At 52.4% G+C, this 11,862-nt stretch overlaps 1 protein-coding gene across 1 annotated transcript; it reads right to left on the reverse strand.

Moving 5' to 3' along the window:
• Nucleotides 1–758: 758 nt before the first annotated feature.
• On the reverse strand, nucleotides 759–9,311 carry KIRREL2 (kirre like nephrin family adhesion molecule 2). Its single transcript, XM_036346189.1, has 15 exons — nucleotides 9,260–9,311; nucleotides 8,870–9,019; nucleotides 7,951–8,100; nucleotides 7,627–7,787; nucleotides 6,836–6,986; nucleotides 6,464–6,569; nucleotides 6,197–6,345; nucleotides 5,250–5,377; nucleotides 5,027–5,159; nucleotides 4,665–4,765; nucleotides 4,288–4,507; nucleotides 3,773–3,877; nucleotides 3,266–3,369; nucleotides 2,937–3,002; nucleotides 759–1,571 (listed from the first exon to the last, which is right to left on the reverse strand). Exons 1-15 carry the CDS (start codon nucleotides 9,309–9,311, stop codon nucleotides 1,236–1,238), a joined length of 2,112 nt encoding a protein of 703 aa, XP_036202082.1. The 3' UTR covers nucleotides 759–1,235.
• Nucleotides 9,312–11,862: the final 2,551 nt, after the last annotated feature.

An 11,862-nucleotide genomic window follows, 5' to 3' on the forward strand; every position in this document is an offset into this window, starting at 1 on the left:
GAAGTTCCCAGGCCCCCTTTTAAAAGATGACACAAGTCAGGTACTCAGCACCTCAGGACAATCTTTGCTCTAAGGACCAGGGGATTTCTAATTCCCCACCTCTAGCCTCTCCCTCTCAGCCTCCCCTTCAGGGCTTACTGCTTTGTCTCTTGCAATGACAGTGTAGAATCCTGTCTTCCCCAAGCCCAGTGGAGTAGCCCTGTCATGTGTGTGCATCTGTGCATGTATGTTTGTGTAGATGTATATTAAAAGAGCCCAAAGCATTAAGCGGGTAGCAAGGGGCTTAGGTGTGGCTCCTGGTTTTGTTCCTAGAGTCACTTCCGAGCCTAGGGTAGAGGAAGGGCCTTAATGCCAAGAGAATCCTGAAGACAAATTTTAATTTTTTAAATTAAACATATATCTTCTCATCCCCAGATTCCACCCCCACCCCCTCCAGTGACAATCTCAGCCTGTCCTCACTCCTTGGACCCAATTCTTCCAGGCCTTTAAGGAAGGTGGAAGGGATCAAGATGGTGGCTATCTTGGGTTCCCAAGGAGTGAACTGCCACCTTGGCTTCACTTCTATTGGCCAAGAAAAGTGTGCCTCACGGAGAGCCAGGACAGGGCCTGGTCAGGCCTCTATCTTTTTTTTTTTTTTTTAATATATCTTTATTGATTTCAGAGAGGAAGGAAGAGAGAGAGATAGAAACATCAATAATGAGAGAGAATCACTGATAGGCTGCCTCCTGCACATCCCCTACTGGGGATCAAGCCTGCAACCCGGGCATGTGCCCTTGACCGAAACTGAACCTGGGACCCTTTAGTCTTCAGACTGACACTCTATCCACTGAGCCAAACCAGCTAGGGCTCCATCTTAATCTCTCTATGTTATCTTTCTTCTCAATGCAAGTGCTCATCTTGAAATATCTTCCTTCAGCATCTGTAAACAACTTCTACATCTGCCTCTAACTCCCATCACCCCATCTCTATTCCTCTGTGAAGGGACCATTTGACATCTTGAATCTCTTTTATACAGGGGAATAGGTGGACATAGTGGCCATCTTGCTCCCACTTAGGGCATCCCCTTTGGCTGAGCAAATTGTCCATCAATAACCTAGGCAATAGTAATGATCTATCACTCTCCTCAATGTTTAGTTTTGGAGGAGTAGGTTCGCTAACTTGCTCTGGTTCTTTAGAAATCAGGACAATCTGTTATGGCAAGTTGAAGATCCCAGCACTTTTGAGTTGGAGAGATGCTACACATGCGTTTGGAGACGAGAGTGGCTGGGTGTGGGGAAGGAAGCATATGGGAAGTGGGGAGTCCTGGGGTCCATATCTGGGGGCCCAAAGGATGTGGGTTTGATGTAGCTGGTAAAAGCTCGAGAATGGGGTGTGGTGAGATAACCTGCCTGGGCTCTATACAGTTTGCAGGGGGGAAGCATGCCTAGGTGTGAGTTGAAGTCATAGAAAGGAGGGGTACCCAGAGGTCCAATAGGGGGAGAGGGTGGCAGGAAGAGGCCATCTCCAGGGGTTTTGCCAAGGCTCAGGCTCACACTGACTCCTTGGACCTTGTAGTAACCGTTGGTTGGGTCCTGAGGAGACAAATGAGATTTGTGAGTATGTGAAGGTATAGGGAAGTGAGGACCACTGATGGAGATTGAGTCAGACCTAGTGAGAGGCAAAAGATAGAAATAGGAGCAGGCAGAGACAGAGAGACAGATGTATAGACTGGTAGGAAGACAAAGTAAGACAAACACAGTGACAAGAGAGAAAGGAACAGAAAGAGATGGGCAGAAAGAGACAGTGACAGAAGGATATAGGCCTGCTGAGGGATGGTGGTGTGGAAGGAGGTGCAGAGGGAGCAAGAGAGAGAGAGATTGAGACCAAGATATTTATTCACACATCTTCCCAACAGCCCCATGGCTTTGATTTTGTGTCATGCCCTGTGCAGCTGCTGGATAGACCTGGCCCTGTCCTCATGGAGATACTAGGCCAAAGGAGAAGTGACAGATAACCAGACAGAGCCCAAAGGAGTCAGCACTGTACTGGGGGAAGTAAGGCAGAGTGGCTGGGACTGTGATGATGGGACTTTATGGAGAAGCACAGGCAAGATGATTGGGGTTGTGATGGGGGAACCTTCAGCATAGAGATCAGGCTGTGATGGAGAAGCCTAGATCAGAGTGGTCCTGGCTGTGAGAGGTGAAACATGAACAGAATGATCAGAGCTGGGAGGGGAGGAAGGAAGGAAGGGAGGAAGGAAGGAAGGAAGGAAGGAAGGAAGGAAGGAAGGAAGGAAGGGAGGGAGGGAGGAGGAAGGAAGGAAGGAAGGAAGGAAGGAAGGAGGAGGGAGGGAGGGAGGGAGGAAGGAAGGAAGGAAGGAAGGAAGAAAGGAAGGAAGGAAGGAAGGAAGGGAGGGAGGAAGGGAGGGAGGGAGGGAAGGTCTTGTAGAACCAGAAATATATGAATTGAGACTAGAGGAATTGAAGGAGAGAATTAGGTAGGTATGGGAAGGAAGTTAGGAGGGGTTTAGGCCAAGAGAATAGTGGAATAGCATGTGCTAGGTACAGAGGAGAAAGAAAAGGGATCCTAAAGGTGGGGCAAGTCTGGGGAGATGTGAGGCAAGTGTGGAACCTGGTAAGTGAAAGGGGCCTAGGGAGGCAACCAAGGTGAGGCAACCAGGAGGCCTGAAACATGAGTATGATAGGGAAAGCACAGACAGAGGGAACCCTGATCTGGAGCTAAAGATGGAGTGCAAGGCTAGGACACATATGTGGGCAGAGATAGCAGATAGCAAACGGAGAATGTGGAGGTGGGTGAGACAGCCCAGGAGGCATGAGAAAGAGGACAGAGGGGGCTAGATCCCTGCTCTGTGGGCAACAGAATAAAAAAGGAAGGGACAGAAGTAGTGAAAGAGTTGGAGACACAGAGAAGGGAGTCCTTTCTCTTCCAACATTCACCTTAGTCTCCAGAGCCCCCTCTTCATCCAGAACCAGGTCACTGCTGTCCATGTGCATGATGGGGCCCTGGAGTAGGGTGCTTAGTGAGAGGGAGTGGCCACAGGATCCTCCTACCCCAGCCGGGGTCTAGGCTCAGGAAAACAATGGGCCCTGGGGACATATTGAATCTAGGGAATAACTTGGTCAGGGGCATATTTGAATCTGGGGGACATTTGGATCTGGGGTCAATGTTGGGACTAGGGCCCAATTTGAGTTTAGGGGACCAGTTAGGACTAGGTTACAATTTGGGTCTAGAGGTACAATTAGGTCTGGGGACCCTGGCTTCCTACCTGGTCCTCACTGCTGCCTGTCTCCTCTTCCTCAGGGCCCCGCAAACTGGAACCATGGCTGCTGCCTGGAATGTGAACCTGGTTCTTTTGCTTGGAGAAAGAGGCTGAGGCCAAGGACAGTGGGTGAGGGTGGGAGGACGGAGGCAGAGATAAGCAATGGGGTAGAGTCACAGTTTGTGGAGACCAATGAGCAGGAAGAGAGAGGACTGGGAGGATTAGGTTAGAAACCACTGAGAGCCCTGGTCTGGGAGGGCAAGTAGTAATTGACCTTGAGGAAGTGGAGTTAGGGCTTTAGGAAGGAACCAGGGCCTGAATTTCCACCAGGGGCTAGAGAGGCAGCACTGGGGCCAGGTCCCAAGGCCAGGCTTTTAGGATTCTGTATTTGAGGACCTGTCAGTGAGCAGGGCAAGTGTGTGTGTGTGTGTGTGTGTGTGTGTGTGTGTGTGTGTGTTTGGCAGGAGCGGGAGGGGGAGTTTGAGGGGGTTGGAGTAGAGCTCGGGTACTAACCCTTGCCTTGGCACCAGCAGCAGAGGGCCACCCCAGTGATGACTATAATGAGAGTCGTGGCCAAGGAGGCCACCCCAGCCACAATCCGCATAGTAGGCAGCACATCTGCAAGGAGAAGAGGGGTGGTCTGAGGAGGAACTGGGGAACAGGACTAGGGCTTGGGTTAGGGTCTCTGGGTTCAAAAGTCGCTAGATTTGGAGATACCCAAGATTTATAATATCCTGGGGTTAAGGGCTTATGAAATTGGGGTTTCACAAGTAAACTCCCTGGCTTTAGGGAGTCTTAGAATTTGAGGGATTTTAACTTTGGAGATTCCCATTTGGGGGGCACCAGAATGTGAGGGGTATCTCCATTTAGGATTCTGTATTTGAGGTAATTTATTTTGAGGGTGTCTCAGGATTCAAGGGACTTATAGTTTTGAGGCTCTCAAGGTTTAGGGGTCTTTGCATTTGGAGGTCCTCGGTTTGTAAATTGTAGCCTTTGGGGGTTGGAGGTCTTCAGGTTTCAGGTCTCACCTCTACGGCCCAGGCTGATCCAGGTATCTCCCTCACCCAACCGGTTACGAGCACTGCAGTTGAAGCCCCGGCTAAAGTCAGACTCCTGGGTTCCCGAAATGTGTAGCACAGAGATCAGGCCTGGACCCTGTCCAACTCGGCCCTCCGGGGCTGGGAACGTCTCCACCAGGAACCGACCCCGGGAACCCTTCTCCAGGAAGCCCTCATCCCAAGACCAGACCTTGGGACACAAAAGGAGATCAGAGGAGACTGGGGAGGAGGGAGGGAAACAGCCAGGGTGTTGGGAGAGTCAGAGGGAATCATGCAGTTGTGGGAGTCTGGCTGGGTAGTCAGGGGTCATAGCTCGGTGGGTCATGAAAGCAAGGACATTTCCTTACCACGGCTTCTGGGGCCGGGGAGGCGAAGACTAGACACTGGAGCCGGGCGGGGCCCCTCAGAAAGGCAGTCGATGAATGCAGGGCGGTCACTACTGGGGGAGCTTGTTTGGAGATTGTGGTTCAATCAGAGGAGGGGCCCGACCCTCCCAACCAAAGTCTGTTTCGATAAGGCCAGGCCAGGCACTCCTCACTAACCCCAGCCAACCAGGCCACGCCCCTCAACAAACTCCAAGCCCCGCGGAGACTCGCCTTCACCACATCCCACTGGGACCCCAGGCCCCGCCTCTATCGAGCTTTCACTATGGAGGCCACACCCACTTCGTCCGCTCTGCCCAGTCCTCTAGGAAGCACCGTTTCCTCACCGTTCACAGTCAGCCTAGCCTCTGCAGCGCCGCCCCCCAGGCCGGAGAGCCCCGCCTCGGCCCTGCACACATAGTCGCCTGCATCCTCTGGCCCCACCGAGGGAAGACGCAGCGTGGGCCCGTAGCCCAGCACCTGGGATATGAAGGGGCGTCAGGGGCAGAACCTTGGGAGGAAGCTCCGTCCACTGCCTGCCACCAGTACTAGCCCCAGACACGGCCTTACCTGTGCACCGCCATGGCGGGTCCAGGTCACCCGTGGGAGCGGATTCCCGTGCCAGGCACAGCTAAAGGAAGCTTCTTCCCCCTGGTCTACAGACATAGGCTCAGGCTTTGCCTGTAGAATCGGCCCGACTAGAGGAAAGATAAGGTCACATGACCGGGAGGGCTGCAACTTCTGACCTGGGGTCAGCCACTCAGATTTGGCAACCTCGCCAGCCCTGCGTGGCTCAGTGTTTGAGCGTCGACCTACGGACTAGGAGGTCACAGTTCGATTCCAGGTCAGAGCACATGCCCGGGTTGCGGGCTCGATCCCAGTGGGGGGCATGTAGGAGGCAGCCAATTGATGAGTATCTCTCATCATTAATGGTTCTATCTTTCTCTCTCTCCCTCTCCCTTCCTCTCTGAAGTCAATTAAAATATATTTAAAGAAAAAAGAATTCTTATTAAAAGAAAAGAAAGAAAGAAAGAAAGAAAGAAAGAAAGAAGAAGGAAGGAAGGAAGGAAGAAAGAAAGAAAGAAAGAAAGAAAGAAAGAAAGAAAGAAAGAAAGAAAGAAGAAAGGAAGAAAGGAAAGAAGAAAGAAAGAAAAAAAAAAAAAAAGAAAGAAAGAAAGAAAGAAGGAAGGAAGAAAGGAAGGAAGGAAGGAAGGAAGAAATGGCAACCTCAAGGGCCCAAGTATAGGCCCCTGGTCCACAACCCTGCTTACATGCCCTGACCCCGCCCTGCCCCTGCCCCTGCCCCTGCCCCTGCCCCTGCCCCTGCTCCAATTTGGCATTGACCCAGCACAGTCAAACTCTGCCTACATTTTATGTCCCCCCCACCCACCTTCCACAGCCCATCGCAGCCATGCCCCACTCAATCCTCCGCCCCACTCAATCCTCCACCCCCCACCCCACCTGCCCATTTCAGCAGGTCCCACTTTGCCCACATCCGTGGTCCTGCCCTGGCTCACACTGTACATCCAGTGCGGTGCTGCGGTTGGCAATACCCACGGCGTTGCTGACTTCGCAGGACACTGGCGCAGTTAGGAATGAGGCATCGGCCACCACTTCCAACATTGGTCCTCGGGCCCCCAGCACTGGGGAGCCCCCTTTTGCCCACCTGTGGAGGTAGTGGGATTGTTAGTATTGTCTCTGCTCCCCAGGCTCATCTACTCATGTCCCAGCTCCACCCCTTTCCAAGCTAGTGCTTTGGGCTTGGGAGAGGTGATCATCCTCACCGATAGCCAGTCACAGGAGGCTGGGCCCTGGCCTGGCATAGGAAAGTGACCTTCTCTCCCTCCTGCACAGTCTGTGGTTCTGCAGACAGAGTCACCACTGGGGCGTCTGTGGAGGTGGGCCAATAGTCAGCAATGGTCAAGGACCTCCACTGATGACCTAGGAGTCCAACTCCCAACCCCTCCACCCCAGTGCTGTGGATCTCCAGTTCCCCCTTCCCTTTGAGCTAGGAGTCCAGGCAGGCCTCCAGTTCCGTATTCCCTCAGGAACTATAGATCCACAGCTCCCTCCTTCCTCATACCCTAGAGTCCAGGTCCCAGGCCCCTATTTCACCAAGGACTCCAGGCTCAGGGACCAGTGTCCAATGCACTTACACTGCAGGCTCAGTGTGATAGCTGTGTCCTTTCCCGCAGGCAGGGCCTGGCTTCGGGCTCGGCAAACCAAGGTGGCTCCGTCATCATGGCTGGAAGGGGTAAAGGATAAGATGCTCTCCACGGACTCAACGGTCCCTTTCTTCAGCAGGGTCTGGAGGTTATGAATAATAATAATGATTTTATCTACCCCTAATACAGTGCTAACTATGTGTCAGGCTCTCTTCTAAGCACTTAGAAGAAGTATTGCTTTATTTAATCCTCACAATTACCCTATGACAGTGATAGCGAACCTTTTGAGCTCGGCGTGTCAGCATTTTGAAAAACCCTAACTTAACTCTGGTGCCGTGTCACATATAGAAATTTTTTGATATTTGCAACCATAGTAAAACAAAGATTTATATTTTTGATATTTATTTTACATATTTAAATGCCATTTAACAAAGAAAAATCAACCAAAAAAATGAGTTCTCATGTCACCTCTGACACACGTGTCATAGGTTCGCCATCACTGCCCTATGAGGTACATACTATTATTATCCTCATTGTACAGATAAGAAAACTGAGGGACAGAAGAGGTTAAGTTAGTTACTTACTCAAGATCAATCAACTAAGGAGTGACTGAGCCAGGTAGTCCAGACCTAGAGTCCTCACCCTTAATCATACACCAAGGGTCCCAACCCTTTAACCCCTGCCCTCCCATGCCCTTTTCTTCTCTGGATGAGCCTGTAGTCTTAGTGAACACCCACATTTCCCTGAATAAACAAGGGCTGGCACAGAGACTTGCATCTGACCTGATAGGAGGTAGCCCCATCCAGCTGGACCTCATCTCGAAACCACAGCAGCTCAGGGGTGGGGCGGGCATCCCCACGGCTCCGACAGGTCAGATTTGCAGGAACCCCAGCAACCAGAGACACAGAGGGGCTGCCCAGCACCTGAGGGGCTTCTGGGGGCACTGTGGATGGATCTGGGGTCAGAGCTGGATTCTGGGCCCAGAGACCCTGATCTTCCCAGCTCTATTTGATCACTCCTTTGTGCTCCCTGGACTCTGATACTCCCAGCTAGGACTGGCTATCCCTCTGGGCAACCCTGGGGAGATGAGTGGGCTGGACCCTCACCCAGCACATGCAACTGGGCTGGTCGAGAGCGGAGGCCTGCCTGTGTAGCCTGACACTCATATGCTGCTTGATCCTCTAGTTCCACAGGCCTAATGTGAAGGTTGTGCTGGCCTCTGGCTGCATCCCCTGATATCCAGTACCTGGACCACCCTGGAATCAAGAAAGAGGCAGTCACACCACTGTTCTGAGTTCCTGTTCCCATCCCCAAAGTGGGTGCTGAGATAAGGAGACACTAACCCTCTCCCAGTCCAGAGTCACTTCAAACTTTGGGGGTGATAAATTCAGAGAGAAAAAAGTCAGAAAACAATTGCCATAAAAGGCAGATTAGATGCTACCCCTGGGGTAAAGAGGAAGGGAGTTATGATAGGGGAAAGGAATAAGAAGGGCTCTGGGCCTGAGTAATGGTTATGTGAGTGTCTACTTTATAGTTACTTGGCAAATCTTCTACTTATGTTTTATATGCTTTTCTGTATTTATGTAATATTTTACAATAAAAATTAAAATCTTCAAACCCTATGGATCACCCCCAAAGTATAAACTGAAAGTTCAAGACAACCCTGGCTGGCGTGGTTAGAGTGTCAGACCGAAAGGTCACAGATTCAACTCCTGGTCAAGGGCATGTACCTGGGTTGCAGGTTTGATCCCCCACCCAAGCAGGGGCCCATTCCAGAGACGATCAATTGATGTTTCTCTCTCTTTCCCCCTCTCTGTCTCCATTCCACTCTCTAAAAATCAATGAAAAAGTATCCTCGGGTGACTATCAACAACAACAAAATTTTTTAGGACACCCAAATGTTTACCTGAGCCCATTAATTTTCCAAACTTAAAAATGTCAAAATAGATACTTCAGTTACAGCCTAAGCCCAGCATCTCCTGAAGCTGATGCCAGCCCCTCCCTGAGTACTGAGAACAGCCTCACCTGGCAGGTCCCTCTCACCCCCTAGAGCCAGCCCATCCTTAGTCCACTGGACCACTCCTGAGTATGTGCCCAGAGCACAGGGCAGCCGGGCCTCGTCCCCTAGCAGGACCACCAGGTCCTCCGGCTGTTGCAGGAAGTGGGGTGACAGGCCTAGGAGAATGCAGAAGAAAGGAGCAGAGCTGAGTATAGCATGTTCAAGAGTTCTCTCATTCAGAACCCGGGAGTTAAGTCCCCAAACCCCTCTTCCCGCAGACCCAGAAGCCCAGGCTCCCAGACTTCTGCTCCCTCAGATCCAAGAGTCCCAGCCCTCAGCCCCATTCACTCCAGTAAAAGCGGGAGCTGGCAAGCAACCCTCCCCATATTTACCGCCTCCCCCGCCCTTCCAGGTACCTGCACGCCCTCTGAGGCAGAATAAGAGGACGAGGAGGGCGGGGACCAGCATACTGAGTGTGTGTCCCCCAAGATGCAGCAGACTTGCTGTAGCACTGCCTTCCTTGCCAACTGCTTCCTGGACAGCACACCTCCCACGACTCAAGCCTGGAACCTTCTTCGAGCCCGACTCTTCATTCACCCTTGTCCCTGGCCTGGAGTTTCCCAAATCTGCTCAGCCGCTGGCTCCGACGTTCTGAAACGCAGGCGAATCCCGCTCGCTGCATCTCTGAGACCCCGGCTGGGCCTGATCTCATTCGCGCGCCCCGCCCTCTTTCCATTAAGAAACTCCGCGACCGAAAGGCCGAGGAGTAGGGCTTTCCTCTTGGGCGGGCGCCCCACCCCCATTGGGATCTGGGAGCCGGAACATCTGGATCGAAGGAGGGGGTTTCGGCTGGGTTGGACACCTGCACCCTGCCGGGGTTGCAGGAGTACGGGGGTGAGGAGAAGTAAGGGGAGGGAGTGGAAGAAAGTTGCTCAGCCCAGGTCCTGGAGGGACTGCGCTGAGTGGAAATCGAGCTATAAATGGGAACCCCTGGGGCATCGCTAGTTTCTGCGCCCTAAGGAGGCGGGGCTCGGGGCTCCTCTGAGCCTACAGGTCAGGAAGAGGGCTCCAGTGTGGCTGGGGAGGAGGGGGGACAGCTGGAACCCCCGAGAAGAGGGGGGCTTCTGCTCTCCCCGCCTCAAACCCCCTCTTCAAAATAACCCTTTGCCTGCCTAGTCACTGCCGCAAACCACAGCACGTCTTAAGATCTAGGAATCCAGGCTCACAAACCCTCCTTTCCCAAGACCCCGCAGTCCGGGCTCAGCCCTTCGCCCCACTCAGCTGTGGTTGCCGGGCGACAGCTGGGAGGCGGCGGTGCTGGGTCGGGGCTGGCAGGGAGGCTGGGAACCTCGCAGCTTGTCCTGACGGCTGCATGCAGCCCAGCTGGGGTGTTCTCACGCTGCACGCTGGCGAGTGCGCTGCGCAGCTACGCGGCAGGTGGGTGGGACCCCCAGTCGGCTGAGGGGCGTTTGTGGGCTTGGGACCTGGGTCTGACGTTCCTGAGCCTGTTGGGACTGGGGGTCCATACTCAGGTTGTGAATTGTTCCTGAGCTCAGAATATTGAGTTTTTCACTAAGTAGCGGGGACTTGGACTTCCAGGATTCTAAGACTGGCTGTCAGACCTCTGTTGACTGAGAAGTTGGGAACTCAAACAGGTCCTCTGCCTGCAGCAGGGCGCAGTTGGGAGAGGATGACAGGGGCCAGAAAATCTGGTCTTAAGTCTTAGAGTCAGTGGATTTAAGCACCTGTCTCTCTCCTACTCCCTACACAAGCCCAGGGGGAGGATTTGAAAATCAATAGACAGTGAACATCTACCATAAATTCTGTGGTGGTGGTGGGGGTGGGGGGGGCGGCGGGGAAGGACTTATCTCTTGGGAATGTGGGGAGAAGGGGCTTCAGGCCCGAACTCCTGAGTCCTGGATCCTTGGGACCCAGGCTTGTGAATCCTGGTGGCCCAGACTCTGGGTCGGGGGGCCTGAACTCCTGGCTTCTGTTTTGGGGATCTAGCACCTGGATTTTATTTTATTTTTAAATATATTTTATTGATTTTTTACAGAGAGGAAGGAAGAGGGATAGAGACTTAGAAACATCGATGAGAGAGAAACATCAATCAGCTGCCTCCTGCACACTCCCCACTGGGGATATGCCGGCAACCAAGGTACATGCCCTTGACCGGAATCAAACCTGGGACCTCTCAGTCCGCAGGCCGACGCTCCATCCACTGAGCCAAACCAGTCAGGGCACAGCACCTGGATTTTAAAACAGGATGAGCTTGGGGCCAGCATTCCTGAGGCTTGGGGACAAGTCAGGCAGTAAGACTGTTTTTCTAGACACCTGATATCACTTCCCTTCCTGGCTCTCTGGGGCTACAGGCATGGAAAGATGAAGAGCCTGAGGTCCCAGGAGCATGCAGAGAAGGAAAACAGTCAAAGTAGAGTGTGGAAGGTTTGTGCTAATTAAAGGCCCCAGCAACTGACAGCTCTACACCCTGGCCTCGATGGATACCATCTGGTGAGGAGCCCTATGACAGAACCTCCTGCTCTGCATCCAGCCCATTCCCTAGGGGGTGTGGGCAGTTGGGAAAGAAAATGTGGGAGTGCAAGGATTTAATATGGGAGGGAAGAAGAAAGACTAGAGGCAGCATCAAGGATAGAACTGTAGGGGCTCAGCCCAGATGCCTCATTTTGTTCCTGGAGGAGGATCATATAGGGGGTCGTGGCGGGGGTCCCAATTCTTGTAGGAGATAAGCAGGCAGAAGAAGCTTATCCTATGTGTATGAGCACACTGGGGTGGGCAGGGCCAACCAACCAACATACGGTTATAAAATTCAAAGACGTGGCAATCAGGGGAAACAAATAAAACAAACAGGTGTAGTCATAAGATGACTGAGAACAAATATTTATTGAGCTCCTGGTGTGTGTGAGAGAGTATGGGGTTGGGGGTGGGGGGAGATAGAGATGAAAACAGAGACAGAAAAGTAGAGACACATAGAGGTATATATATATATATATATATATAT

The sequence above is a fragment of the Myotis myotis genome, unplaced genomic scaffold (genome assembly GCF_014108235.1).
Source record: "Myotis myotis isolate mMyoMyo1 unplaced genomic scaffold, mMyoMyo1.p scaffold_m19_p_19, whole genome shotgun sequence".
NCBI lineage: Eukaryota > Metazoa > Chordata > Mammalia > Chiroptera > Vespertilionidae > Myotis > Myotis myotis.

Excerpts from the sequence above, each read along its gene's own strand:
- KIRREL2 (XM_036346189.1), bottom strand. The coding sequence starts at position 9,311 with ATGCTGGTCCCCGCCCTCCTCGTCCTCTTATTCTGCCTCAGAGGGCGT. Across the intron at positions 6,987-7,626 it reads ATGGGGCTACCTCCTATCAG|ACCCTGCTGAAGAAAGGGAC; the intron begins GTCAGATGCAAG and ends CATAACCTCCAG. Across the intron at positions 5,160-5,249 it reads CCCGCCATGGCGGTGCACAG|GTGCTGGGCTACGGGCCCAC; the intron begins GTAAGGCCGTGT and ends TTCATATCCCAG.